General features: G+C 39.3%; 7 protein-coding genes and 1 long non-coding RNA gene across 16 annotated transcripts; 4 read left to right on the top strand and 4 right to left on the bottom strand.

Moving 5' to 3' along the window:
* Window positions 1–893: 893 nt before the first annotated feature.
* LOC105276937 (COP9 signalosome complex subunit 4) lies at window positions 894–3,844 on the top strand. 2 transcript variants are annotated; one of them, XM_011334976.3, is made up of 9 exons: window positions 894–1,002; window positions 1,088–1,218; window positions 1,290–1,369; window positions 1,607–1,725; window positions 1,807–1,943; window positions 2,019–2,133; window positions 2,216–2,405; window positions 2,477–2,854; window positions 3,198–3,844. In XM_011334976.3, the coding sequence occupies exons 2-9, from the start codon at window positions 1,136–1,138 to the stop codon at window positions 3,329–3,331; spliced, it is 1,236 nt and encodes a 411-aa protein (XP_011333278.1). In that variant the 5' UTR covers window positions 894–1,002; window positions 1,088–1,135; the 3' UTR covers window positions 3,332–3,844. The 2 variants fall into 2 exon arrangements, with proteins under 2 accessions (XP_011333278.1, XP_011333279.1); XM_011334977.3 differs by having other exon boundaries at window positions 900–978.
* A 722-nt stretch (window positions 3,845–4,566) lies between these two features.
* LOC105276935 (voltage-dependent anion-selective channel) lies at window positions 4,567–7,651 on the bottom strand. Of its 3 annotated transcripts, none has more exons than XM_026968455.1 (6): window positions 7,507–7,651; window positions 6,425–6,747; window positions 6,219–6,340; window positions 5,871–5,979; window positions 5,568–5,776; window positions 4,567–5,142 (listed from the first exon to the last, which is right to left on the bottom strand). In XM_026968455.1, the coding sequence occupies exons 2-6, from the start codon at window positions 6,742–6,744 to the stop codon at window positions 5,051–5,053; spliced, it is 852 nt and encodes a 283-aa protein (XP_026824256.1). In that variant the 5' UTR covers window positions 6,745–6,747; window positions 7,507–7,651; the 3' UTR covers window positions 4,567–5,050. The 3 variants fall into 3 exon arrangements, with proteins under 3 accessions (XP_026824256.1, XP_011333275.2, XP_026824257.1); XM_011334973.2 differs by lacking the exon at window positions 7,507–7,651 and adding an exon at window positions 6,950–7,448; XM_026968456.1 differs by lacking the exon at window positions 7,507–7,651 and adding an exon at window positions 7,066–7,448.
* Window positions 7,652–7,760: 109 nt separating this feature from the next.
* LOC105276932 (SET domain-containing protein SmydA-8) lies at window positions 7,761–11,999 on the top strand. Of its 3 annotated transcripts, none has more exons than XM_026968451.1 (9): window positions 7,761–8,991; window positions 9,122–9,192; window positions 9,473–9,692; window positions 9,871–10,121; window positions 10,218–10,385; window positions 10,771–10,997; window positions 11,113–11,323; window positions 11,459–11,604; window positions 11,677–11,853. In XM_026968451.1, the coding sequence occupies exons 1-9, from the start codon at window positions 8,977–8,979 to the stop codon at window positions 11,733–11,735; spliced, it is 1,368 nt and encodes a 455-aa protein (XP_026824252.1). In that variant the 5' UTR covers window positions 7,761–8,976; the 3' UTR covers window positions 11,736–11,853. The 3 variants fall into 3 exon arrangements, with proteins under 3 accessions (XP_026824252.1, XP_011333272.1, XP_026824250.1); XM_011334970.2 differs by having other exon boundaries at window positions 7,762–8,991; window positions 11,690–11,999; XM_026968449.1 differs by lacking the exon at window positions 7,761–8,991 and having other exon boundaries at window positions 8,998–9,188; window positions 11,690–11,999.
* Window positions 12,000–12,362: 363 nt separating this feature from the next.
* Window positions 12,363–15,609, top strand: LOC105276934 (SET domain-containing protein SmydA-8). Its single transcript, XM_011334972.3, has 7 exons — window positions 12,363–12,569; window positions 12,984–13,179; window positions 13,477–13,704; window positions 13,904–14,188; window positions 14,375–14,656; window positions 14,809–15,019; window positions 15,168–15,609. The coding sequence occupies exons 1-7, from the start codon at window positions 12,520–12,522 to the stop codon at window positions 15,467–15,469; spliced, it is 1,554 nt and encodes a 517-aa protein (XP_011333274.1). The 5' UTR covers window positions 12,363–12,519; the 3' UTR covers window positions 15,470–15,609.
* On the bottom strand, window positions 15,007–15,333 carry LOC105276933. The gene is made up of 2 exons (XR_893503.2): window positions 15,195–15,333; window positions 15,007–15,076 (listed from the first exon to the last, which is right to left on the bottom strand). It is a non-coding gene; the product is annotated as an uncharacterized LOC105276933 (long non-coding RNA).
* Window positions 15,610–15,787: 178 nt separating the features above from the next.
* On the bottom strand, window positions 15,788–18,036 carry LOC105276928 (erlin-1). Of its 4 annotated transcripts, none has more exons than XM_011334967.1 (5): window positions 17,948–18,036; window positions 17,255–17,407; window positions 16,974–17,163; window positions 16,629–16,887; window positions 15,788–16,542 (listed from the first exon to the last, which is right to left on the bottom strand). In XM_011334967.1, the coding sequence occupies exons 2-5, from the start codon at window positions 17,360–17,362 to the stop codon at window positions 16,116–16,118; spliced, it is 984 nt and encodes a 327-aa protein (XP_011333269.1). In that variant the 5' UTR covers window positions 17,363–17,407; window positions 17,948–18,036; the 3' UTR covers window positions 15,788–16,115. The 4 variants fall into 4 exon arrangements, with proteins under 4 accessions (XP_011333269.1, XP_011333266.1, XP_011333268.1 ...); XM_011334964.3 differs by lacking the exon at window positions 17,948–18,036 and adding an exon at window positions 17,679–17,864; XM_011334966.1 differs by lacking the exon at window positions 17,948–18,036 and adding an exon at window positions 17,475–17,672.
* Window positions 18,037–18,078: 42 nt separating this feature from the next.
* On the top strand, window positions 18,079–20,251 carry LOC105276930 (trafficking protein particle complex subunit 13). Its single transcript, XM_011334968.3, has 10 exons — window positions 18,079–18,219; window positions 18,401–18,569; window positions 18,643–18,727; window positions 18,818–18,945; window positions 19,032–19,155; window positions 19,231–19,327; window positions 19,392–19,618; window positions 19,681–19,781; window positions 19,858–20,005; window positions 20,070–20,251. Exons 1-10 carry the CDS (start codon window positions 18,126–18,128, stop codon window positions 20,160–20,162), a joined length of 1,266 nt encoding a protein of 421 aa, XP_011333270.1. The 5' UTR covers window positions 18,079–18,125; the 3' UTR covers window positions 20,163–20,251.
* Window positions 20,178–22,049, bottom strand: LOC105276931 (GPN-loop GTPase 2). The gene is made up of 7 exons (XM_011334969.3): window positions 21,892–22,049; window positions 21,708–21,821; window positions 21,308–21,632; window positions 21,035–21,240; window positions 20,834–20,948; window positions 20,556–20,751; window positions 20,178–20,471 (listed from the first exon to the last, which is right to left on the bottom strand). The coding sequence occupies exons 3-7, from the start codon at window positions 21,426–21,428 to the stop codon at window positions 20,234–20,236; spliced, it is 876 nt and encodes a 291-aa protein (XP_011333271.1). The 5' UTR covers window positions 21,429–21,632; window positions 21,708–21,821; window positions 21,892–22,049; the 3' UTR covers window positions 20,178–20,233.
* Window positions 22,050–22,058: the final 9 nt, after the last annotated feature.

Raw genomic sequence — 22,058 nt, 5'->3', positions numbered from 1 at the left:
TATAAGAGAAGCGACATTGAAATCGATATATGCAATATATCGATAAGCCACCATCTTGTTTTCTCCATATGCGAGGTACAAGAAGTCAAATCAGGTTAACGCTAAATGACGTGTGAACTGGAGCAGTTATATAAAACAGTTTAATATTGCTTTCAATATGTAGAATTTGATTTATATGTAATAAATATGTACATAAAAGTACTTACATCGCAATTAAAACTGCTGTTCAAATCTTTGCCTGCAGAAGCTGATATCCAAATGAAACAATGTGATTGGTTACGCGGTTACGTGTTACGCAGAAAATACGTGCCATGTGACTTCAGCCTAAGGGTGCCGTCACACGGAGCGTAACTTGCGTAAGCATAATATGCGCTGTCCAATCACATTGTTTCATTTGGATATCAGCTTCTGCAGGCAAAGATTTGATTGGTTACGCAAGTTACGCTCCATGGGACGGCACCCTAACGCGGAGCAGTAGCGTAGCGTTAACACTACAAAGATGTATTTTAGATAGAGTTCCTTAATTGATAAACCTCAATTCCGCCATTTTCGATCCCACTAGAAACTAGACCAATCTCAGGTGCGAATCCACGATGTCCATACCCTTACTTGAGGTTCTCTAGTTGAGAGCGCCAAGTGGAACATACCCTTTGCTGCGTCTTCGATAAAGAGTGCGTTCCGTTTCACGCATATGCGCGCATTATATATATTATACGTAACATTCATTATAGATAAATGCGCGCAATGCGTGAAACGGAACACACCCAAAATGACTTCATTCAATGAAGAATTTGATTGGTCTACAAGCACGCATAAGCACGTGCATAAGGAAATGGACCAATCAAATTTCTTATGCAAAGTTGTGTGAATATACCTTAATCATGACGTGCGCGGACTTGAACGACAAGCTTCGTGGCCGCCAGGGAGCAGCGCGACGAGAGCTAACCTCGCGGACGATATTTGTGCTGTGCACAACAGGTGCAATAATACACGTTTATACATGTAAATAATGCGATATGATTGAGTTATCATAATACATTTCAATTGTTTTGCTCTGTTTGCTTATGTATCTTCATGCTGATTGCAGTCAGGGAACAGTTAATAGTAGTAGCGGACAAAATCATTGTGAAGGAAGATGGTGATGACTGTGGCTTCTGTGCGCCAGCACCTCACAAATTTGGCGCACTCCGGTGGTTCCCACAAAGATCAAGCGGAAAAGTAAGCGTGCGAAACGCGTAATCAGATCCCAGTGCGTTCGTAATCACGCGAATAAATCGTTCTTTGTCCAGGTATCGCACAACATTGGACATGATAGTGGTGTCGTGCGGCGATGAGATGGCTGAAGCTCTGAAGACATTTGTTGAAGCAAGTACGTGTTATTTTTATCTTGTTACTTTCAACATGCGGACGCGGAGGCGCGTTGAAGCGTCATGAAATAACGTTCCTCCAAGATCTGCTTAAAATATACATAGATTTATTTACGTAATGCATATAAACATAATATGAAAATAAGCTGTATTTTGACATTATAGAACATAAATAGTTACATTCCGTTGATAATACATATTCCACAATTCAAAGAAATTTTTAGATTAATTTGTTGCAGTTGTGAACGAAAATGTAAGCTTGGTAATTTCGAGACAAGTTTTGACCGATGTTAGCAATCGCTTAATATTTTTGCCTGATGAGATATCAAAAGCTGTTTCTCATTACACGTTAGACAAGGTAAATTACATTTTTACTTAAATTATGAAAATGTGCAATCAAATGTCAGAGATTTCTTGGTAAAGTGATACGCTTATATAGGTCCAACCACGTGTGATTTCCTTCGAAGAACAGGTAGCCAGTATAAGGCAACACTTAGCCGACATTTATGAACGTAATCACAACTGGCGGGAAGCTGCGAACGTTTTAGTTGGCATACCATTGGAAACAGGACAAAAGTAACAAACTCAGTAATACATGTAGCCAAATTTTGTGATTTGCACATGTAACATTGATGAAATTTACCATTTTAGGCAGTACACAGTTGATTATAAACTTGAGACATATCTTAAAATCGCTAGACTATATTTGGAAGATGATGATCCCATACAAGCTGAAGCATTCATTAACCGAGCGTCACTTTTACAGGTAACTTTCTTGTTTGTATGAGCATACCATATCTCTTATAAATATGTCAATTATTTCATTCTCTTCTTGTACTGATTCGCAGGCTGAATCTAAAAACGAACAGTTACAAGTCTATTACAAAGTGTGTTACGCTAGGGTACTAGATTACAGAAGAAAGTTCATAGAAGCGGCTCAGCGATACAATGAGTTGTCGTATAGATCCATTATTCACGAAGACGAACGCATGACGGCACTTAGGAACGCATTGATTTGCACAGTACTGGCATCTGCAGGTAAACAAGATTAGCATTGCTCACGTTTCATCGGTGAAACAATTTTTTTTCTTTTCTTTTTCTTCGTGTAGGCCAACAAAGAAGTCGGATGTTGGCAACTTTATTCAAGGACGAACGTTGCCAGCAACTCCCGGCTTACTCTATTCTTGAGAAGATGTATCTGGATCGTATTATTCGGCGCTCTGAACTGGAAGAGTTCGAAGCGTTACTGCAGCCTCACCAGAAAGCGTGCACCATCGACGGATTGGGTTCCACCATACTCGACCGTGCCGTTATCGAGCATAACTTGTTATCCGCTAGCAAATTGTACAACAACATTTCGTTCGAAGAATTAGGCGCATTATTGGATATTCCACCCACTAAAGCGGAAAAAATAGCTAGCCAAATGATTACCGAGGGCAGGATGAACGGATACATAGATCAAATCGATTCTATAGTGCATTTCGAAAGTAAATTGGAACCTTTTGACCTTTTCAATTTTAAACCCTTTGCACTCGATTCTCCCTGGAGAGGGATCATCGTAAATGTAGCAAATAACACGATTCTTTTTCCCCCTCTCCCTAAAGGGAACATAAAAAGACTGCAGGTAATTATTAAGAAACAGTTATGCAAACAGAAAATTTGTTCGAACGCTATTCATAATTTTTATTTGAAATGATGTGTTCACTATTTCGTGAATAAATAAATAAATAAATGTTCGAGTTGCTGATGATCTGAGAAATCTCTCCGAGTACAAAGGGTTGATCCATGCGTACGTACGTTCAAGAATTTACATTCTCTTTTTCTTTGCAGCACGCGAGACCTTACCAACGTGGGACAAGCAAATACAATCGCTCTGTTATCAAGTGAATCAAATAATCGAGAAGATCGCTCAGACGGAACCCGAATGGATCGCGAAAGTAATGGAAGATCAGATGGTGCATTAATATATAAATACATTTTGTTTAACGAAGAAATCTGTCATTGCGCGGAATACGGGAATCATAACGCATATTACGGTATCAGAGTCGGCCAAACCAGCGAATATTTATATTATAGCTCATCGTTGAAACACAAGTATCGTCCAGTGCACATAATTTAATGTATTCGATTATTTTCCACTATGTAAAATCCTTCGCAAACAGATTTTTCAGAAATGTATCTGTAAATGCATCGTCTTTACGCTCGTCAATAGGCACTATGCGTGAAACACTTTAAATACACATTGTGCGTTTAAGACTTGATGAGGCCAATTCTCGACATTTGATAATGCTTACTACAGAGTAGTTTTAAAAATGATGAAAAATTTATCACACAATGAATATACAAGTTCCTTCAAAGAAAAAAGTTTAAGAGTGATAATCACAATCATCACAACTAACGAAATTAAAAAAAAAAAGAATTCATTGTAGGTGAAAAAAATTGTGTAAGTTCTCTTGTAAATAAATCACATTCATACTTCATATCATCGTTCTTTTCCAAGTCCCGTAAGTGAACGAGCAATCACGAGAAATCACGGAGGAGAATGAAAGCCACTTTTATTTCACAAACAATTATTATTTCCTATATAAAATAAAGCAATGGAATTACATGTGGCTATATGCAGTTATCGTGTCTTTTAAAAATATGACCATGACTTATCGTATATGTAATCGTGTGTGTGTAAATAAATGTGAAAAATTCTAAGGAATATAGTCTGGGGGTGATTCTTGCAGGATGAATGATCGGTTAACAACACGAGGGACAGATGACAAAAATATCTGTTCCTCCTGACGAGAGATCGAGGTCTCGAATAATCGTAATCTATGCATAATTGCATTATCATTTATACGAATTAGAAGGCATCATATTTTTATCATATGTAAGTATGACAGTATTAAATAAGAGAAATGCACATACATCTACTATCAACCGTACTGTTAAAACTATTTCATTGCATACGAGTATGCGTATCGTACATTCTAATATGGTCCTATCCAGCAAAAAATAAGATTTCGTAAGTTTGCAATATTGAAATATCTCACCGAGACGATACAATGAATCTCATCAAAAATATGTATTTCCAAATTGTACCGTTCGTGTACAAGCTAAAACGAATCTGATATATTATGGTACTAGTAGTGATATCGACAATAATAGGATTATGTACGTATACCCGCTACACAAGGCAAAGAAACAAAAATTTTCGTAAACAACTTTCTTATATTTAATATCATTGATAATGACCACTGTTTTACCACTTTTCATACCATTGCCTCATACAAGTGCGATTACGCTACTTTCGAATCCTTATATGGAAAGAATGAGTCGAATGAGGAGAAACTGACGACAAGCTAGTCTGAAAACTGTAACTTCAAGATTAACAGTACAAACTTGTTTTGTCTTCGTGACTTTACGCTGTTCACGACCAGAGATATTGCTAATACGAGGTCATATTAGTGTATAGTATAAACTAATGTTCCCTCCAGCTAATCCCAAATTATGGATGATACTTCGTGGCATCTATTCAAGAATCAATCCTATCTACACGTTACAGGCAATATTTTATTTATAAGCATGTACTGTCACGCCAGTTTTATGACACAAGGGTCACGAAATATTCATACGGGATAAATTTTCTGTATTTTCTCATTTTGCAATAACCATTACTTTGTAATAATACGCATTTAAGCCTGAAGATCTAATGCAACACCATACTTGTGGCCACCAGAGCCGAAGTTCTTTCCATCGATGTTTGTAGAAAGTGTCAAGGTTACACCTGCAAACGGAACATAGAATTTTTAATTAATTATATTTTAATTATATAATATTAATATATTTCAATATAATATAAAATATATCATTAAATACACGCATCTTTTTTCCATAGAATTTAACGTGCTTGATAAATGTATATTGCATAAACTACTTCATTGCAGATTTCTGGCCATTGTAAAGTTGCTATTCTGCCAAAAGCTTATTCTCTATTTAGCATCGCTCGGACCACGAGTTATTAATAGACCGTCTCGCAAACGAAAAACATATTTGTGCACTTTCTCTCATTATACTTGTGTACCATGGCATCACAAACGTTCTCGACTTTATAAATAAAATTATTTACACAAGTTTTGCATGTTGCATTTCACTCCCTCTCGAAACAGTTTTCAGACAGTTTTACAAGTAACTTTTGCAGATTATACTCACCTTCTCGCAGCTTCTGTTGGTATCCCAAACCTACTTGAAGGTTAGAATTCACCTTGGCTCTAATGCTAGCATCGTTGTCGAGATTGTACTTCGTTCCGATACCAAACTGTGTTACATTGTTGGTGGAATTCCATGCCAAATTAATTGCACCTTCCAAACCTGGTTTTATTTTATGGTAAATCGAGCTGCTAAATTCACGACCGTTCTCCCTAAATAAAATAATATTATTTTTAAGTATGGAAATATCAGATAAATGAGAAAATATCTCATGTAATTGTATTTGTCATCGCGCATTTTACTTACACAGCAGTGTGAAGAGCAAAGTCTGAAGCGGTGAACCCAAGAGCAAAGTTATTTCTCGTAAGTTTGTTCCTTTGTGAGTCAAAGGACGCCTGATAGCCACCCAACCATCCTATGGAATACACCAATGCATTAAGTACCCACATATGATATAATTGTCGTATCAGGCTTATTTTTTTATCACAATATTCCACATTCAGGATAGGAAAATGTGTTTAGAGAAAAGACACATAGGAGAGTTAAATATCCAAATTGTGAAAATTCTTTGGATAGGTTTACATTAAAAGGATACAATTAATTAATATTATTAGGTTTTAAATGAAAAGAAATCCATCTAACATTTAAATTTACCTTGATAACCCACGACTGCGGATGCATAAATTAGGGGCCCAGCAGAAAGACTAAGATCAAAGTCAGCAGTTGCGGACACATTTTCATGTTTGTAGGTTGTCTTCAACTTTCCAGTCTTAGCGCTGTGGATATAGGACGAAGAAATGAGAAATACAAATTAAACATTATAGTATTTGACACGCTTTGATGTTCACAAAGTAGCTTACCCAGTTTGTGGCGACAGGGTACAGCTGTAACCAAGCGTGAGACCACTGAGCAGTTTATCGGCGATGGAGACATCAGTTGCAAGAGTATTGTCAGTATTCCACTTCTCGCTAAACGTCAATCCATATTCCTTGAGCTTATATTTAGTTTCCAAGTTACCAAACACCTTGCCCGTATCCTGATTAGACACACCGCCACAAGTGAACTCCACATCAGTGTTCGTCTTGGTTTTTACATCTAGTTTGAACAGGCCGAAATGGTAGCCTTGGCCGAAGACATCACGAGCACTCTTTCCTAAATCACTGTACGTTGGAGGAGCCATGTTCTACAACAGACAAAGGACAGAAGAGTGAAACTTTTTTTACATAATGTTTTGCATCATTCCATTGAACGGTGCATGAAAGGGAGAGTGGTACGAAATGGCAAAATAATAATTGAATCTAAACAGGTTACCAGTAACCTGTATTCTGTTTTACGTGATCGTGTACAACTCGAATAAATGAGGCACAATGTCAAATCAATTTTACCGTGCTAACAAATTTGCGTGTAACTGGACTGGCAACCTGGAATTGGCAACGCGTGCTTATCTGATAAAGTGCGATCTCCTAAATCCCTAGAAGTGACAAAGCACTTTCACGGGCACCTGTAGCGAGCAAATTCCCGACGATGTGAAACTACGAGGACCCCGACTCGCAATTTCATCGCGACGTGCGATGCGGGAGATGGTATTGACCTGTCCTAGGTATTACATAAGGTGCAGCTCGGCAACCGATTATCGCGACCGTACAAGGATTCTAACTTGCAGGTCGCTTCACGCATCGCGCTACGTCGAGAACCGTCTTTCCGGGCTAGCGTCCCGTGAAACGCTTCGGAGATTGGATCCTGCAGATCACGATCCATGGTAACTTCGTATCACGGCAGACGACATTGCGATCGTGGTCCCATGCCGGTTCATCCGCGGGCGACTCGTCCTCGCTTCTTGCGTCTAACACACTTGGTGCAGATCGAACGTGGATTTTAACACACGCAACGCGAGAGATCTCATCCGGGGAGGACAGTGTCGCGATGATACATCCATACTCACAGTCTTATGTCAAGAGATGCAAGGCAGGAAAGTGCGCAACTTCGTCTCAGAGACGTCGTGAGAAGCGAGGAAGCGGCGAACGCATCGAGAGGAGAGTCACGACCTACCGAGCCGACGCGCATGCGCGTCGGCGCGTGAAAAAGAGTGCCCTGCCTATTTCTGCGCAGCCGAAGCGGCACGACGGCGTTCCGCGATGTCCGCAACGCTCGGACTCTATTGTCCTGGGCATCACCGGGAGCTCTAGAACACCAGCGTAGTATATAAGAAATATCATCATATTTTTATTAATATTGCAAACGTTGCACGCGCATGTACATGACGGTCTTGCGGATCTCGTGATACGGAGAGCCGAAGTATCAATATTCAAATAAAGTATAACGTGTCAAGAGTAATCTTGACAGAGGAATTGGCAAAATTAAAATTATTCCCCCTGCGTAGACATATCTTTATTTTCGTGAATAGAGGTAATTCAGATAAGTGCTTCATACTCGTAAAGAATGAGTGGAACAGATCGTCGCGTGCAACGGAGCATCCTCGTGATTGCGGGTCCTTATGCGAATTGAAGATCGATCCACTGCAGCAAGGTGTCAATAGAAATGATAGAGCGCGACGCGAACGCCAATCGATTCTGCTCGAGCATTGACAATCGACCTTGTGACGTGGTGTCACAAGGTACGTTATTACGTAATCTGAAAAAAAGCTTGCCTTGCCTAGGCGCGGGAATTTCGTTCGTATATCCGGTTTAATCGGCGCCGTGTGTTGAACTTTAGCACGGGAATGCGAATGATTCTGAGATGATAAGCACTTGTTCATTAGAGAGAAATACACCTGCGAAGAATTACGATATAGTTTAATGATGCCTCTAACAGCTGAATAGAACATAAAATTCCTAAAATTCAGCTTACATATATACGTGTTGTAATTGAAAACTTAGCACTCGCCTAACTTTTAATATTACATTTATATCATTTAATTTAATATTAATATTAATTATTTAATTTAATATTACGTTAATAAATATAAATTATATTGTATGTGTTAGTAACAAAATTGAATTTAATAACGTGGTAATTTGAAAATTGCTAGCGCGCAATTGAAAAGCAGTAACGTCGACAATCGTCAATGACATGCGGTCAATGCGGTGGAAGCTTTTGGGTCTTTCTGTACGTTTACGATTCCAAAAATACACCGCGGATACCGCGTGATCGCAGCAGCGAGGCAGCGACAGACACTCGTCGTGTGCGAGAAGCCGGCAGAAGTCTCGTTACCTGCCCAACGCAATCTAGATGCTATTGGCAAGGTTAACGCACGATATTTTTAATAAGCCGCAGCTATAAAGCGCACGAGTGAGCACGGCCTTCGAGTTAGTGTGATTCGCAAGCTTCCGATCGACGTATCATCAGCGTCCTATTATCGGAGAAGAGTACCTGACGAATTTCTCGTCGACGAAAGCGTTTGATCCCCTCGGACATGTCGCACGAATCGGTACGTGACTGCGTTATTTCCTCACAAATATCTTACAGAAATGCGACAGAAACCTGATGGTGTACGTTGATTGATTCCAATAATACGCGATATGTGATCTCGTTACATCCGTGGACTCTGATTGTTTCAGGGTAGCGGCGCATCCGCGGGAGGATCTACGCCGCAGGCGTACAAGGTGCTTAGGAGTGATCAAGTCGGTAGGTGAGTGAACTCGATGGATCATTTCGATCTGGAGGAAACATCATGACATTAAAAAAGAAGATAAAAAGCATCACTTACTAGATTATTGTCAGTCATAAAACAGAGTAAATACCGCTACATGCGTGACTTACGTGATAAATGCATGCTGCAATTGCTGGAAGTAGAAGCAAGGAAGAGGACAATGCACCGATGCACTCTTCGGGGATTGAACTATAATTATTCAGTCGCGTGTGTTCCAATTAGCTTTTTCCTCAAGCGAGCCGTCATGCGTATGTCCTAGATACATGGTCGCAAGCAGAGAACTGCAGGCTGGCGAAGAAATCGTAACGGAAATGCCGTTTATCGTCGGGCCGAAGGCATGTACTTATCCCTTGTGTCTTTCTTGCTACTCACCTTGGCCTCCAAGTCCGAACAACAAACGACTCTGCTCTAGGTGCGGATGGCCCGTTTGCGGTGAGGAGTGCGAGGATGCTCTGCAACATAAAGATTACGAGTGTCGGGTAAATATAATACAAGCGAGACATTATAGCTTCTCGTAACTTTAAGTAACACACGATCTGCATCTATCAAAGACATAAGTTTATAATTTTATTTTCGTTCTCGTCAAAATCCGCTTGTTAAAATTGTATGTTGCGTATTTAAACTTTCGAGGTTCCAAGGATGAATTTTTCTCGGCAGGTGTTCGCACAGGCGAGTGAGAAGTTTAATGTCGACGCCGCGCTGGAAGGAAACAACGAAAACGGCGTGCCACAATTAGAGTGCATTATGCCGTTGAGATTGTTGCTAGAGTCAGAGAAGAACGTCGAGAGGTGGGACAAGGAAGTGAAGGACATGGAGGCGCATAACAAGATACGAAGTCAAAAAACGCAGTGGAAATCCGATCATGTGAATATCGTGGAGTATCTGAGGAAACGGCTCAAACTCGACAGGTGCGCATCACTTGCATTTTGTTAACGCAATTAACCCAAATTGCTTTTTTTCCACGCTTTATCTTTAATCTTCTTTAATGGATACGTTTAATGCAGATTCTCAGAGGAGCGCATACAAACAATCTGCGGGATTCTGGAGATTAATACGTTCGAGGTACGGACAGCGAAAGGATTCGGTGCACGGGGTCTTTATCCGACAGTCGCTATGATGAATCACTCGTGCGTCTCCAACACGTCTCACAGTATATCGCCGATCGACTACAAGTATGTTAATCTAATTATTTATATATACCTATATCTAGTTGTTAAGAACGAGTTGTTAAGTTGTCTTATAAGAACGATCCTTAAGAAGTAAATTATGGGCATCACGAAATCAAGACGCATAATTTTTTTACACTCATATAGCGATGCATAATCACAAATTAACAACCACTACAAATTACTAACTACAAAATATCCTGATCCAGGAAATACCTTAAAACAACAGCGGTCTTCATTTATTTACGCTCACGCACGCTCCTTCCTCAATTAACTCATTTGCCGCGCGCGATTCCCCAGGAAATCTCACGAGATTTATTATGCTGATGAAGATGATATGCTCGCATTATGGGACTAACGAATATGCGCGTGGTTTTTTGCACCTTCACAGGATGCGGCTACGTACCACGCTTAAGATTCCTGCGGGCGGTGAACTCCACGCGAGTTACACACACTCGTTACTTCCTACGATGTTGCGGAGGGAACATCTACTCGAGGGCAAGCACTTTGCGTGCGCGTGCCCGCGATGTTCCGATCCCACAGAATTGAATACGCACATGTCCTCGCTTAAGTGCAACAAATGCGACAACGGAATTGTTTTGCCACTAGATTCTCTGGGTATTATAAAATACATATAAATTTAATCTAGATTTTACTTGAATTTATATCCAATTTTATATCCAGTCAAGGACGAAGGACGAAAATTGATATTATAATAGACTATACTTTTCAGATTCAGAAAGTACTTGGAAATGTACGCACTGTGAGTTTTCTACCAACGGAAGAGCAGTCCAGAAGATCCTCCGAATCATTCAAGTCGATGTAGACGCCGCTGAGGCTATCAGCGGAGCCGAGGGGGCCGATGCAATCTTTGAAAGGGAGAACGTTGTAAAAAAGTATCAATCAGTCCTGCATCCCCGTCATGCGTTTCTTACAATGCTGAGGTATAATATAAAATATTGAAATATAACAGCACAATAAGCAAAAATAAATCAATTTAACAATAGCATGAAATTAATAAAATTTTGATGAAACCTCATCTTTATCGAATTTGATTAACATTTTTTCTTTAATCTTAGGCACTCATTAACTCAAATGTATGGCCGAGTTGACGAGTACCTGCTGAACGATCTGCCGGATGTCGTATTGGAGCACAAAGTCGACATGTGCCGCTTATTGCTTCAAGTACTAGACGTTGTAGAGCCTGGGTACTCTCGCATAAGAGGTACATTTCTCATATGTATATGTGTATAGAGAGAGAAGTTTCCAAATAAGAAATATAAACGTATAAAAAAAGACCTTTTCGGCAGGTATGACATTATACGAGCTCCACGCGCCGTTACTCTTCTTAGCTAAAGGTCAGTGGAATGCCGGCGTCATTGATGAGGCCGGGCTGAAGTCCAAAATGACGGAAGTTGCAAACATCCTGAAAGAAGCTACCACGATATTGACCATGGAACCCGCCGATACGGCCGAGGGACAAATCGGCCTCGTCGCAAAAGAGTCTCTAGCTCAACTGGAACAATCCGTAAACGATTTATAAATATTTCCTGTAATTATCTCGTTATTTGTACAAATTACATTTTTATTAATAAACATACACACTCCTACGTATTTGCACAGATCATACATATTTATATATGTAAAAATCTCAACCCTACCTCTATACTCAGTAGCATTAATTTATGTTAAAAGATCTTTTAGATGCTCGTGTTCTCTTTCCACTCCTCTATCTCTCTCTCTTCCTCTATTTCTCTCTTTTCCTCTTACGTGAAATATTTCAGAGATGTTGTCACTCTCCAGTAAGATATCTCAGATAATACTTCAGACAATATCTAGCAGTTTTCTTTTGTTACATGTACATGGGCAATAATATATTTAATAGAGCATTTAATTAAATTCGGGATTGCTGAGCGGAAGTGTGTCAAAAAATTTCCGGCAACTCGCGTCGTTGTATATTGCAACTGCCAATGCGTGTATCGTGGATCGCGGATCGCGCGTGGAAGCCACGCGGTGTCTAATAATACAGTGCGTCGCGGGAGTACCGAAGGAAGGCGGTTCGTATTACGGATCCCCGCTTCTCGAGTTGCCAGTTACGGATCGACAATCGCAAACTCGGAAGAAGTAATCTGGATATATTATGGCGTCCAACCCGAAGTACAGGATCGCGCATTCGAAAAAACTTGGGAGGTAGAGTTACAATTTCTATTTCGAGCGTGCGTTATTAACATATATCTCTCTGTGGACGCAATTTGCGTATCAGTTACAATATCGTATCATCAGATGTTATCGCGACAAAGAATTTGTTGAAAAATATTATGTTATCCCTTATACACTTTCCATTTGATGTATTAAATTAATTAAATCATTGACTCTTAAGAGCTTTAGCAATCTAACAAAAGAGGAACTAAAGTAATAAAAGCAAGTACATAAATTCTGTGCGTCTCTCTGTGTGTTTTTATCCTTGAAGATAAATTTAACGATATCTTAGATACAGAACAACTAATTTGTGCTACGTATTAAAGAGCAATACTTACACATTTCATTTTTGTTGTGCGATCAATTGTCTGATACTGCACGCTGTATCTTCTTCTGCTTTATAAGGTACCTTGTGGCGGCAAAAAACATAGCGCCAGGGGAAGTTATAATCCGAGAGGAACCGATCGCCGTCGGTCCGATGACGTACAGGACGGATCGCTTATGCTTCGCATGTTTGCGCTCGCTACTTAAAATCGGCGGAGGGAAACAGCATACTTGTTCCAGATGTAACGTTGCACGGTTGTGCAGCGTTGCGTGCGAAGTAAGAAATTAGAATATTACATCAGCGGTGCTCAAGGCCTGACGTCTAAAAAAAAACATACTTCATTATAGATGCAGGAATATACATAATTCAAAATAAGAAAATTAAGTATGTTGCGCAAACAAAATATATTACTCGTAAACAATGCATGCAACACACGCGTATTGCTGCAAAAGTTTTTTACGCATAGGAAAAGCTTAAGAAAAAAAAAGAAAAAGAATCGCCACATTACGTAATGTTTAAACATTACATAAAACTCAAAATAATACTCCCAAGTTATCCTTCTCGTTCTTGAAGGCGCGCACGAACCATCACACGAGTGACGAATGCCAGATATTTAAAGATAATCGGGATCTATTGACGGGAAGCGCAGTTGACGCAGCAGGTATCCTGCTAGTTTTACGATTATTGCTAATACAATACAAGAATCCTGCCGTGTGGGAAGAAATAAACCGCATGGAGGCTCATTTGGAGAAAAGGATAGGCACGCCTGTTTGGAAGGACAGAGAAACTAATGTTGTAGACGTGAGTTTAATATAAAGCAGACTGTACATACGTTAGACGGGCGCGATATATGTTTATTAATTCAATTTGCTATAGAAACCACAACAGATGGCCATAAATTTTAAATTATCTCCTTTTATTTATAGTTATCAAAAATACTTAACTGTTACTATTAGCTGTCCCATCTTGTACATGGACAATGCATGTTATATGTGTATAGGTGATCCGAAGGCTTCACATGCCTACCGAGACCGAGCCACCGAGTACGGAATTAATGCAGAAGCTGTGCGGTATTCTAGATGTAAATGCGTTCGAGCTGCGAACACCCGACGCACTTGACGGTCTTCTTCTTCGGGGCTTGTACACCGAAGCGACCCTGATGGCCCATGACTGCAGGGGCAACACTCACCTCACCGTGGACGATAACTTCCGGCTGACCGTTTACGCGAGCGTAGCAATCAAAGAGGACGAGCCTATTCTTTTTAATTATACCTCGTCATTGCTGGTCAGTTAAGATTACGTAAACTTGTAAACATCACACAGAATAAGTGTTTTATATCTTTTTTAATGATATAACGCGTTAAAATGTTTTTTAACTTTTAGAAAGATACTTATCATTGCTGACGATGCGTAGTCGCTAAATATCCAAATAGCATAATTTTTATAACATTTATGTCTCTATCTTTATCAGGGCACAGCTGACAGAAGAGAGCATCTTCGAGAGGGAAAGTACTTCGAGTGCGAGTGCTCCTTGTGTAAAGATCCTTACGAATTACAATCGCATTTAAGTAGCGTGCTGTGTCCACGTTGTAAAAAGGGGTTCGTAGGAATACAAGATACTTCCATGATCGACCCATACGACCGTAGTCGATGGCAATGCCAGATGTGCAAGAGGATCTACGGCGGCCGTCTTATAAGAGCTACGTTGAACATATGCAGAACGTTAATTGACGAATGCGAGGATGACGTAAAAGTAATAATTAAAATAATAAAATAAAGTAATATAATTAAAATTACAAAAACAAATAAAACTAAGTAAGCAATGATTAGGAGCAAACATACTTAGCTTCATATCTTTTTCTCATATCTTCTCAACATATTTGCAACAATTTAAATATTTTTCAGAGTATAGATGGCTTGCTTAAAAGATTATCCCGATCATTGCACACCAATCACTTTCTGATGCTGTCCTTGAAGCAGAAATTATTGACAGCGTGTAGGAAAGAAATAACGTCTCCCAATCCACAGAAAAAGATTATACAGAAAATGTTGAATACGTGTAAGGAAGTCTATAATGTCTTGGAAATCGTAGAGCCAGGAATATCACGTTTAAAAGGTAGGAAAACGCCATTGTTTATTTCATCTCAATCTTAATATAGATTATTACAAATATCTGGAAAGAGAATAAGACTTTAATACTGTTACAATACGTATTTTATCAAAATGTCGAAATTGTTACGTGATTGTGAATGTACTGATTTCAGGCATAATGTTGTACGAGATGCATTTACCTACGATAATATTAGCAAATCGGTCTTACTCCGCGCGTGAGATCTCATCAGCGCAGTTAGCTTGCCAATTAGAAGAGGCCAGGAATCTTCTGAAAAAAGCCCTGAACATGCTTCTTTTGGAACCAGCCTCGACTCCAGAGGGGAAACTGGCTAAGAAAGCGCTGGAAGAATTACGAACGCTAAACCAAAACATAAACGACATTAAATCCTTACCACCGGAGGAGCCGAAAACCCATACGCGTAAAGCAAAGGAACACCGCAAAAAGATCAAATGACATCCCATTCTATCAGTTCTCTGAATTTACATATGGAAAATCTTTTTTTTTTCTCTCTTTGCAATAAAGTCAAAATAATCATTGTAATATATTACGCGTGAATATTAAATAAAAAGAAAATTTACATTATCTTGAATTTAGTATTATGTTATTTTCTATTATAATGCGAAAGAAGAAAATAAATCTTACCAATTAAATTAATTTTTGTAAGTCATTAATTAATTAATAAATTTGTAAGTAATTAAATGAAAAATAACTAATTTCGTAAAAGCAAAAAAGAAAGTAACTGAGTAACTTCCTAGAAATATCTCGAAAGAATTGTGAGCAATCATAATTTATGACTTAAGACATTCATTTTTACAAAAACAGTATCCATGTGTATGTGTGTGAATTGTTCATAAATACAAGTACACGAAATATTAATTCCACACAATTTAAACGAACAAATAATGCTGAAAATTCTACATTTTTATATACCCTATTTACACTGTGTATTGTGCACTGTTATAAGTTGTATTTCCCGAAACTTTGTAATGTAAATTTTTGTATCTTGTAGGAATATCGGAAAAGTCAAATCAACCGTCCCATTCTGTGTCGTTAGTGTGGAAATAAGACTTGAATTACAATAATACATCAACCAACGCGCTCATAATTTTTTCTCTTCAATGTTTGTACTGGAATCGAAACTGGGATCACTCGTACAACCTCCATACGCAAACATTTTTGGAATGTCTTGCCCGTAGTATATCTTGGCGTTGCGCGCCAGTGACTCGTATTTCTTGAGCTCTAAGAATTCTTTAGACAGGAGCAGCCTGTTCGCCTCGGCTTGCATTTTCATTTGATAAAACTCGGCATCCGAGCGACTCTTTTGTCTCGCGAGATGCATCTTGTCCTCTATCGCGGCCATCTGCTGCAGGGATTCCTTCTCCATGATCTTCTGACCGTACTGAATCTTTGCGACTTGCGCTTCCTTTTCAGCTTCGATGACGGCCTTTTTGCGATCGGTCTCAGCATCCTTCTCCACTACTTTCTGATGTTGCGTGGATATCAACAGTTTTGTCTTCTCTGCCTCCCTGGATGATCAGAAACGTAAAATTAAGATTTTAACATAAAACATTAAACTTGAGAAACAAAATTAATTAATAGAACAAGCCTTTACATTAATTCGTAGTTTTTCCTGATTGTTTCAGGAATCTTTGGTTTCGTCACTCTAACGGCTTGTATATTAAGACCAGGCGCTAATTCATTCAAGTCTCTTTGAAGTGCAGTCTTCAGGTTCTCGTCGATTTGATCAAACAAGTCGATATATACTTCGTGCAGTGTATGTACAGAGCAGAATTGGTTTAATTCGTGATGCACTTTGTTAAAAATCAAGGTGCGATCATAATCCGCTGTAAAGTTCCTCACCATATTGTACACTGCAAATAATGCATTGTATTGATAATTGATAACAGTAATACACATCATTCTGAAAGAATTAGACAGATTGCTCCAAAGCTCTCACCGCTGTTTGCGTCTAATATATTAACGACTTCTATACGATCAAAGTAGATCATTACGCCACCACTGGTTCCACATGGCACATTTTTCACTTCGTCCGTCTGCAAAGTTACTTGAACCGAGCGATACGTTGTGAGTAGTGGTATCATCATGTGAAATCCTGGATTGCTCACATAGGGCAAGAGTGCGCCACCCTGAGGAAGATATCCAAGAGCAAGCAAGTTAAACGCAACAAGAATCTTAAAACACACAATCGTGGAAATCTCTCACTTGAAGGTAACTCACCCGAAAGTATACCCCCACATGACCCTCCTCTATTCGATGAAGGGAGAAGTTGAACACTATCGCAAAGCATACTAGGAAACAGATTGCTATAATCCTCTGATCGAACATGTTCGCCTGTTTGCCGTATGCCAAGAGGTGTGTGAAACCGTCAGCCTGCAAAAGATAAATACATATGTGGAATGCATATAGGATGACGTACACATCCATATGTACAGCGTACATGAATCACGTTTTCGAATAAAAATTGAAATAACACCAATACCGTGGCAACCGAAGTGTGACAGTTACGTAACGCGTGAATATAATATGGTAATTATATATCGCGTGCAATTAGTAATCCCGGCTGCTGGCTCGATTCCCAAAATTCGGAATGCCATAAAGAGAGGTTATTTCGGGAATCGCAACGGAGGGCAAGCGATGATACCTTGACACGGGAGAGACACGTGCGTTACAAAATAACGACAGGTATATGATTATGATTAGAGATAATAATATGACACGTTAAAGTCATATTTCTGAGATAATTGCTCGATATCTCATGTGTTGGCCATCGCGTGTCGTCCCGCTCAGTCCCGCTCTCAACGACTGCTTCGGACAAAAACACCGGCATAAGGTAACGCGCGACTTATTGAAAAATTCGATAGCAGTCTCTCGTGTTGCTTTTGATTTTTAAAAATTTTATAAAACTATTACATTTGCACCAAAAAAGAAGCTGTGTAGCGAATAGATTCACTTTGAAATAGTTTCCAAATTGTAATAGTCGAGTCAAGTGTCGTCGATCATGTCGATCAATCGACTTGTTCGACAGAGGCGGTTCGAGATGAGAGGTTAGGTTGCGGAAAAGTGACAGTATTTTGACAGCGATGCATGGATGATTTTTTATGTTTTAATCCAGCTTGTTTGCGCAACTTATCTCGAAAAAATGGAGGTTAAAGCGAAGAGCGAACATTTGCTAGCATTGAAAGGTAAGATAGCTCTTGTAGCAATAAGAATTCAGATTGTTTTTCAATCTTTTAGAATTATATTAATTGGATATTTATTCTAATATATGTTTGTGATATTAAACGTATGTAATTATATCTTTAATTAACCCTTAATTTAATTAACTTCTAAAAATTAATGCAAATAATCTTATTAATCTTGCAGTGATGAGATTGACGCGACCTACTCTAGCAAGTCCAATGGTTGTCACATGCGATTCAACAGACTTACCAGGTAACACACTGAACAATGAGCTCAAAAACGATTGCACAGCGTTGCAAGGCATGGAAGCACTCGCTGTAGGACAGTTTATGGTGTTACCTCAAAGTTTCGGGTATTCTACTCCTGTAACTATTTTCCTCTGTCGCAAGTTACAAAGATCTTATACATGATACTTGCTATTTTAGGAATATATATTTGGGAGAGATATTTTCCAGTTACCTATGTGTACACAACGGCAGCAATCAAGTAGTAAAGAACGTTAATGTTAAAGTAAGTTGCATTTATAGTAAAATTTACATTTTGTCTTATTGATTTACATGCTCTCTAATATATATCATACTTTTTCAATGTCTCTTACAGGCAGACTTACAGACAAGCACGCAAACCATTCCTCTCTCCAGCAATAATCTGGAAGAAAAAGAATTAGCACCTGATAGTACAGTGGACGAAGTCATTCACCACGAGGTTAAAGAGATAGGTACACACATGTAAGGCTAAGCTCTCAGAGAAATTGTCCATTGTCATGCCCACAAAGCGAGGAATATATTTTCCATACATCGTCTCATATTTCCAGACTAGTTTGTGAGGTGTCTTACATGTGTGCTAATCAGGTCGGATCACCAATGTCTTTTAGGAAGTACTTCAAATTCCAAGTGGTCAAACCACTGGATGTAAAAACCAAGTTTTACAACGCAGAGGTGATATCTATATATCTAACATATATCTGATTGCCATGTTGACAACATGTACTCACAAAAACATGTTTTCTGCAGTCGGACGAAGTGTATCTCGAGGCGCAGATCCAGAACTTAACGGCCGGGCCAATTTGCTTAGAGAAAGTTGCTCTTGAATCATCCCACTTGTTCAGCGGTAAGCTCTCTCCTCGATCTCCTTGATGCTCGCTAGAGCTCCTGTAATCAAGGTCACGTTTCAGTGACCACGTTAAACACAAACGACAAAGGGGAATCTATTTACGGAAGCGTGAACCTGTTGGATACGGGCTGCAGTAGGCAATATCTGTACTGCTTGAAGCCGCAGTCGAGCCTGTTGAAAGATCCGAAGATGATGCAGAACGCCACGAACATCGGCAAACTCGACATCGTGTGGAGGAGCAATTTGGGGGAGAGGGGAAGACTGCAAACGAGCCAGTTGCAGAGAATGGTACGTTACATTAATGATTACATCAGCAAGATTACATGTAAAATTGCGCCGCGCTGTCCCAGGCACCCGAGTATGGAGACCTAAGAGTCATCATGAAAGACATTCCCCTGAAGGCTTACCTCGAGGAACCGGTTAATTGCACGTGTCACATAATAAATACGTCGTAAGTTGCGATTGCAATTATACGATACAGAGATTATCATGAACATGAACATAACAGCTCTTTCACTTTGGTACAGAGAGAGGAGCATGGAGCTACTGTTAAGTCTAGAATCGAATAACTCTATAGCCTGGTGCGGGATGTCCGACACGATGATTGGTACTCTGAAACCTGGAGCGTCTATGGACATACCCCTCTGCTTGATCACTCTGGAGACGGGCATTATCGTGAGTATTTATTATCACTTGTAGGGGATGTCAGTGCGTCACTCTGAACGACGTTATGTTGCAGACTATTTCCGGTTTAAAATTGACGGACACGTTTTTGAAAAGGGTGTACGATTACGAGGACCTGGCGCAAATTTTCGTCAACCATTTGGATTAAAAGAGATAGACTTAATTTTTATCCAATTTATTGTATTTTATCGGATACTTATTGTAAAAAATATAATATATTCATACGTATTCGTCCAATGAGGACACTCTCTCGGTCGCGCTGGTGGCTCCTACCGCACACGCAAGCAAAGTTTGAACGTCCTGTGGTTCATTACCGCCAAACACGTATCCGTTGGCTTTGTCAACTGCATTTTTTACTTTTAACAATAATTCCTCATTGGAAATGTCCAGTGGTATAAAACTAACGAGACTGTAATTTTCAATTATCGATACTAGTGCAGCGTTAAGTTTTTTGTATCTATAAAATAATACATATTAAAAAAGTTTTTTTACAGAATTCATGAGATATTAAGATACTCGTGTCTAAACGCATACAACTTACCTCGCAGTAAAGGGATCGTCGTCCAACTGTTCCAAAAGATACTTTAAATCAAGCACTTCCGTATAAAAATCTATATTAAATGGTAGATGCTCGCTGTACTTTTTCATTTCATCAAACTTCGTCATGACGTTTACGTGAGGTAAACCTATCCGCAACATCACCGTTGTGCACAGAAGCAGAGAAGATAGAAATTTTCCTATAAATATAGCAGATGAGCGAATGCTAAAAATCCATAATTGCCTATTCAACATTACTAGAATAAATGTACTGATAGTTACCAGGATCACTGCAATGGTGTGACTCTACGAGATGCACGCTACACAATTTTATTAAATTCTCACTCAACTTTTCCACGATCTTGCTTACTGATTTATGATGTGTATATAACTCGACCTGTAATATTCAACGACACGTTATCTCGCACTGCCAAATAATATTGAATGGAAAGAAGATTGAAACGAGCGTGTCACAATTCTTACCTGACCCGGACAATCGAATATGAGATAGTGATCTTTCAAATTCAAAACTCTTGCGATCAACCAGCTCACATGAGTTTCCAGGTACTCCATACAGTAAAGTAGAGCTCCATTCGGTCCAGAGCCATACTCCTCCATTATATCTTCATGCTTAACTAATTCAGATATATCTACCGCAGGAGTGTACTCCATATTCTCGTTTGCTGGATCTGAGGTAAGCGATTGGTTTGACGATCTGATCGAAAGAAGAGAGCGATTGAAGTAATATTCACCTACCAATATTGATAATGGCCACCTTTCGTCCAAGAGATTCCAGGAACTTGGACATGGCGTTGCAATACGTTGTTTTACCACTCGAAGGTGGCCCGATAACGAGCTGGCCGAAAATTAGACTCATCGTATCGCGCTGAAGTTTATTCTTTCGTCGGATAGGATGTCGCGCGGTTTTATGTGATTCACAGCAGCAACGACAGCTTCCAGAGTCTTGAGTTTGTAATCTTCCAGTGCTAATGACAGTAGCAATGGTTTGTCGATGTTAACGTGTTCCGCTATGTATCTAGCAGCTGCGCAAACCTCTGATTCAACGTGACCAAATAATGCTCTGCGAATTTGATTGAGATTAGCGTTGGATCCAGCATTTCTACGTTACAATAAACAGTCTTTTTTTGTTACTTACTTTATCGTGAACACGCTGTTGTTCTCGTTAAAACCGTTTTGAAAAGATTCACGAGTCACCAGCAATAATGGTCCGGGTTTGTTTAAATGCGTTACGATCAGCAGATTTTGGTTGCTGCAAAGCAAACTTGTATCATTAAGTTTTGTTCCGGGAAGCAAATAGGTAGAGGTTACGGAAGCATTACCTGTACACTTTTAAAACGATATTGATGACCTTATCATTTATAACAATGCCGCAACAATGTTTATTCATATTTCCTGCGTTGCCTTAAATTTTGCTTATAAAGTTTCAAAATTCTCATACTCTGATTGTCGGAACGAGAACTATCGCAAAACGATAATCTCAAGCCGA

Source organism: Ooceraea biroi, chromosome 3 (genome assembly GCF_003672135.1).
Source record: "Ooceraea biroi isolate clonal line C1 chromosome 3, Obir_v5.4, whole genome shotgun sequence".
Lineage (NCBI taxonomy): Eukaryota > Metazoa > Arthropoda > Insecta > Hymenoptera > Formicidae > Ooceraea > Ooceraea biroi.
The sequence above is the reverse complement of the archived record's forward strand: the minus strand, read 5'-3'. Positions and strand labels throughout refer to the sequence as shown.

Excerpts from the sequence above, each read along its gene's own strand:
- LOC105276937 (XM_011334976.3), top strand. The coding sequence starts at position 1,136 with ATGGTGATGACTGTGGCTTCTGTGCGCCAGCACCTCACAAATTTGGCG. Across the intron at positions 1,726-1,806 it reads CTCATTACACGTTAGACAAG|GTCCAACCACGTGTGATTTC; the intron begins GTAAATTACATT and ends ACGCTTATATAG. Across the intron at positions 2,855-3,197 it reads TTCTATAGTGCATTTCGAAA|CACGCGAGACCTTACCAACG; the intron begins GTAAATTGGAAC and ends TTTTCTTTGCAG.
- LOC105276935 (XM_026968455.1), bottom strand. The coding sequence starts at position 6,744 with ATGGCTCCTCCAACGTACAGTGATTTAGGAAAGAGTGCTCGTGATGTC. Across the intron at positions 5,980-6,218 it reads CGCAGTCGTGGGTTATCAAG|GATGGTTGGGTGGCTATCAG; the intron begins GTAAATTTAAAT and ends TGTATTCCATAG. Across the intron at positions 5,143-5,567 it reads CCAACAGAAGCTGCGAGAAG|GTGTAACCTTGACACTTTCT; the intron begins GTGAGTATAATC and ends TTCCGTTTGCAG.
- LOC105276932 (XM_011334970.2), top strand. Across the intron at positions 10,122-10,217 it reads AAACGGCTCAAACTCGACAG|ATTCTCAGAGGAGCGCATAC; the intron begins GTGCGCATCACT and ends CGTTTAATGCAG. Across the intron at positions 11,324-11,458 it reads GCGTTTCTTACAATGCTGAG|GCACTCATTAACTCAAATGT; the intron begins GTATAATATAAA and ends CTTTAATCTTAG.
- LOC105276934 (XM_011334972.3), top strand. The coding sequence starts at position 12,520 with ATGGCGTCCAACCCGAAGTACAGGATCGCGCATTCGAAAAAACTTGGG. Across the intron at positions 12,570-12,983 it reads CATTCGAAAAAACTTGGGAG|GTACCTTGTGGCGGCAAAAA; the intron begins GTAGAGTTACAA and ends CTGCTTTATAAG. Across the intron at positions 15,020-15,167 it reads AGGAATATCACGTTTAAAAG|GCATAATGTTGTACGAGATG; the intron begins GTAGGAAAACGC and ends TACTGATTTCAG.
- LOC105276928 (XM_011334967.1), bottom strand. The coding sequence starts at position 17,362 with ATGTTCGATCAGAGGATTATAGCAATCTGTTTCCTAGTATGCTTTGCG. Across the intron at positions 17,164-17,254 it reads ATGTGGGGGTATACTTTCGG|GGTGGCGCACTCTTGCCCTA; the intron begins GTGAGTTACCTT and ends TATCTTCCTCAG. Across the intron at positions 16,543-16,628 it reads AGGAAAAACTACGAATTAAT|GGAGGCAGAGAAGACAAAAC; the intron begins GTAAAGGCTTGT and ends CTGATCATCCAG.
- LOC105276930 (XM_011334968.3), top strand. The coding sequence starts at position 18,126 with ATGATTTTTTATGTTTTAATCCAGCTTGTTTGCGCAACTTATCTCGAA. Across the intron at positions 18,728-18,817 it reads TAAAGAACGTTAATGTTAAA|GCAGACTTACAGACAAGCAC; the intron begins GTAAGTTGCATT and ends TGTCTCTTACAG. Across the intron at positions 19,328-19,391 it reads ATCATCCCACTTGTTCAGCG|TGACCACGTTAAACACAAAC; the intron begins GTAAGCTCTCTC and ends GTCACGTTTCAG.
- LOC105276931 (XM_011334969.3), bottom strand. The coding sequence starts at position 21,428 with ATGAGTCTAATTTTCGGCCAGCTCGTTATCGGGCCACCTTCGAGTGGT. Across the intron at positions 21,241-21,307 it reads GGTGGCCATTATCAATATTG|ATCCAGCAAACGAGAATATG; the intron begins GTAGGTGAATAT and ends CGCTTACCTCAG. Across the intron at positions 20,752-20,833 it reads ACACCATTGCAGTGATCCTG|GAAAATTTCTATCTTCTCTG; the intron begins GTAACTATCAGT and ends CTATATTTATAG.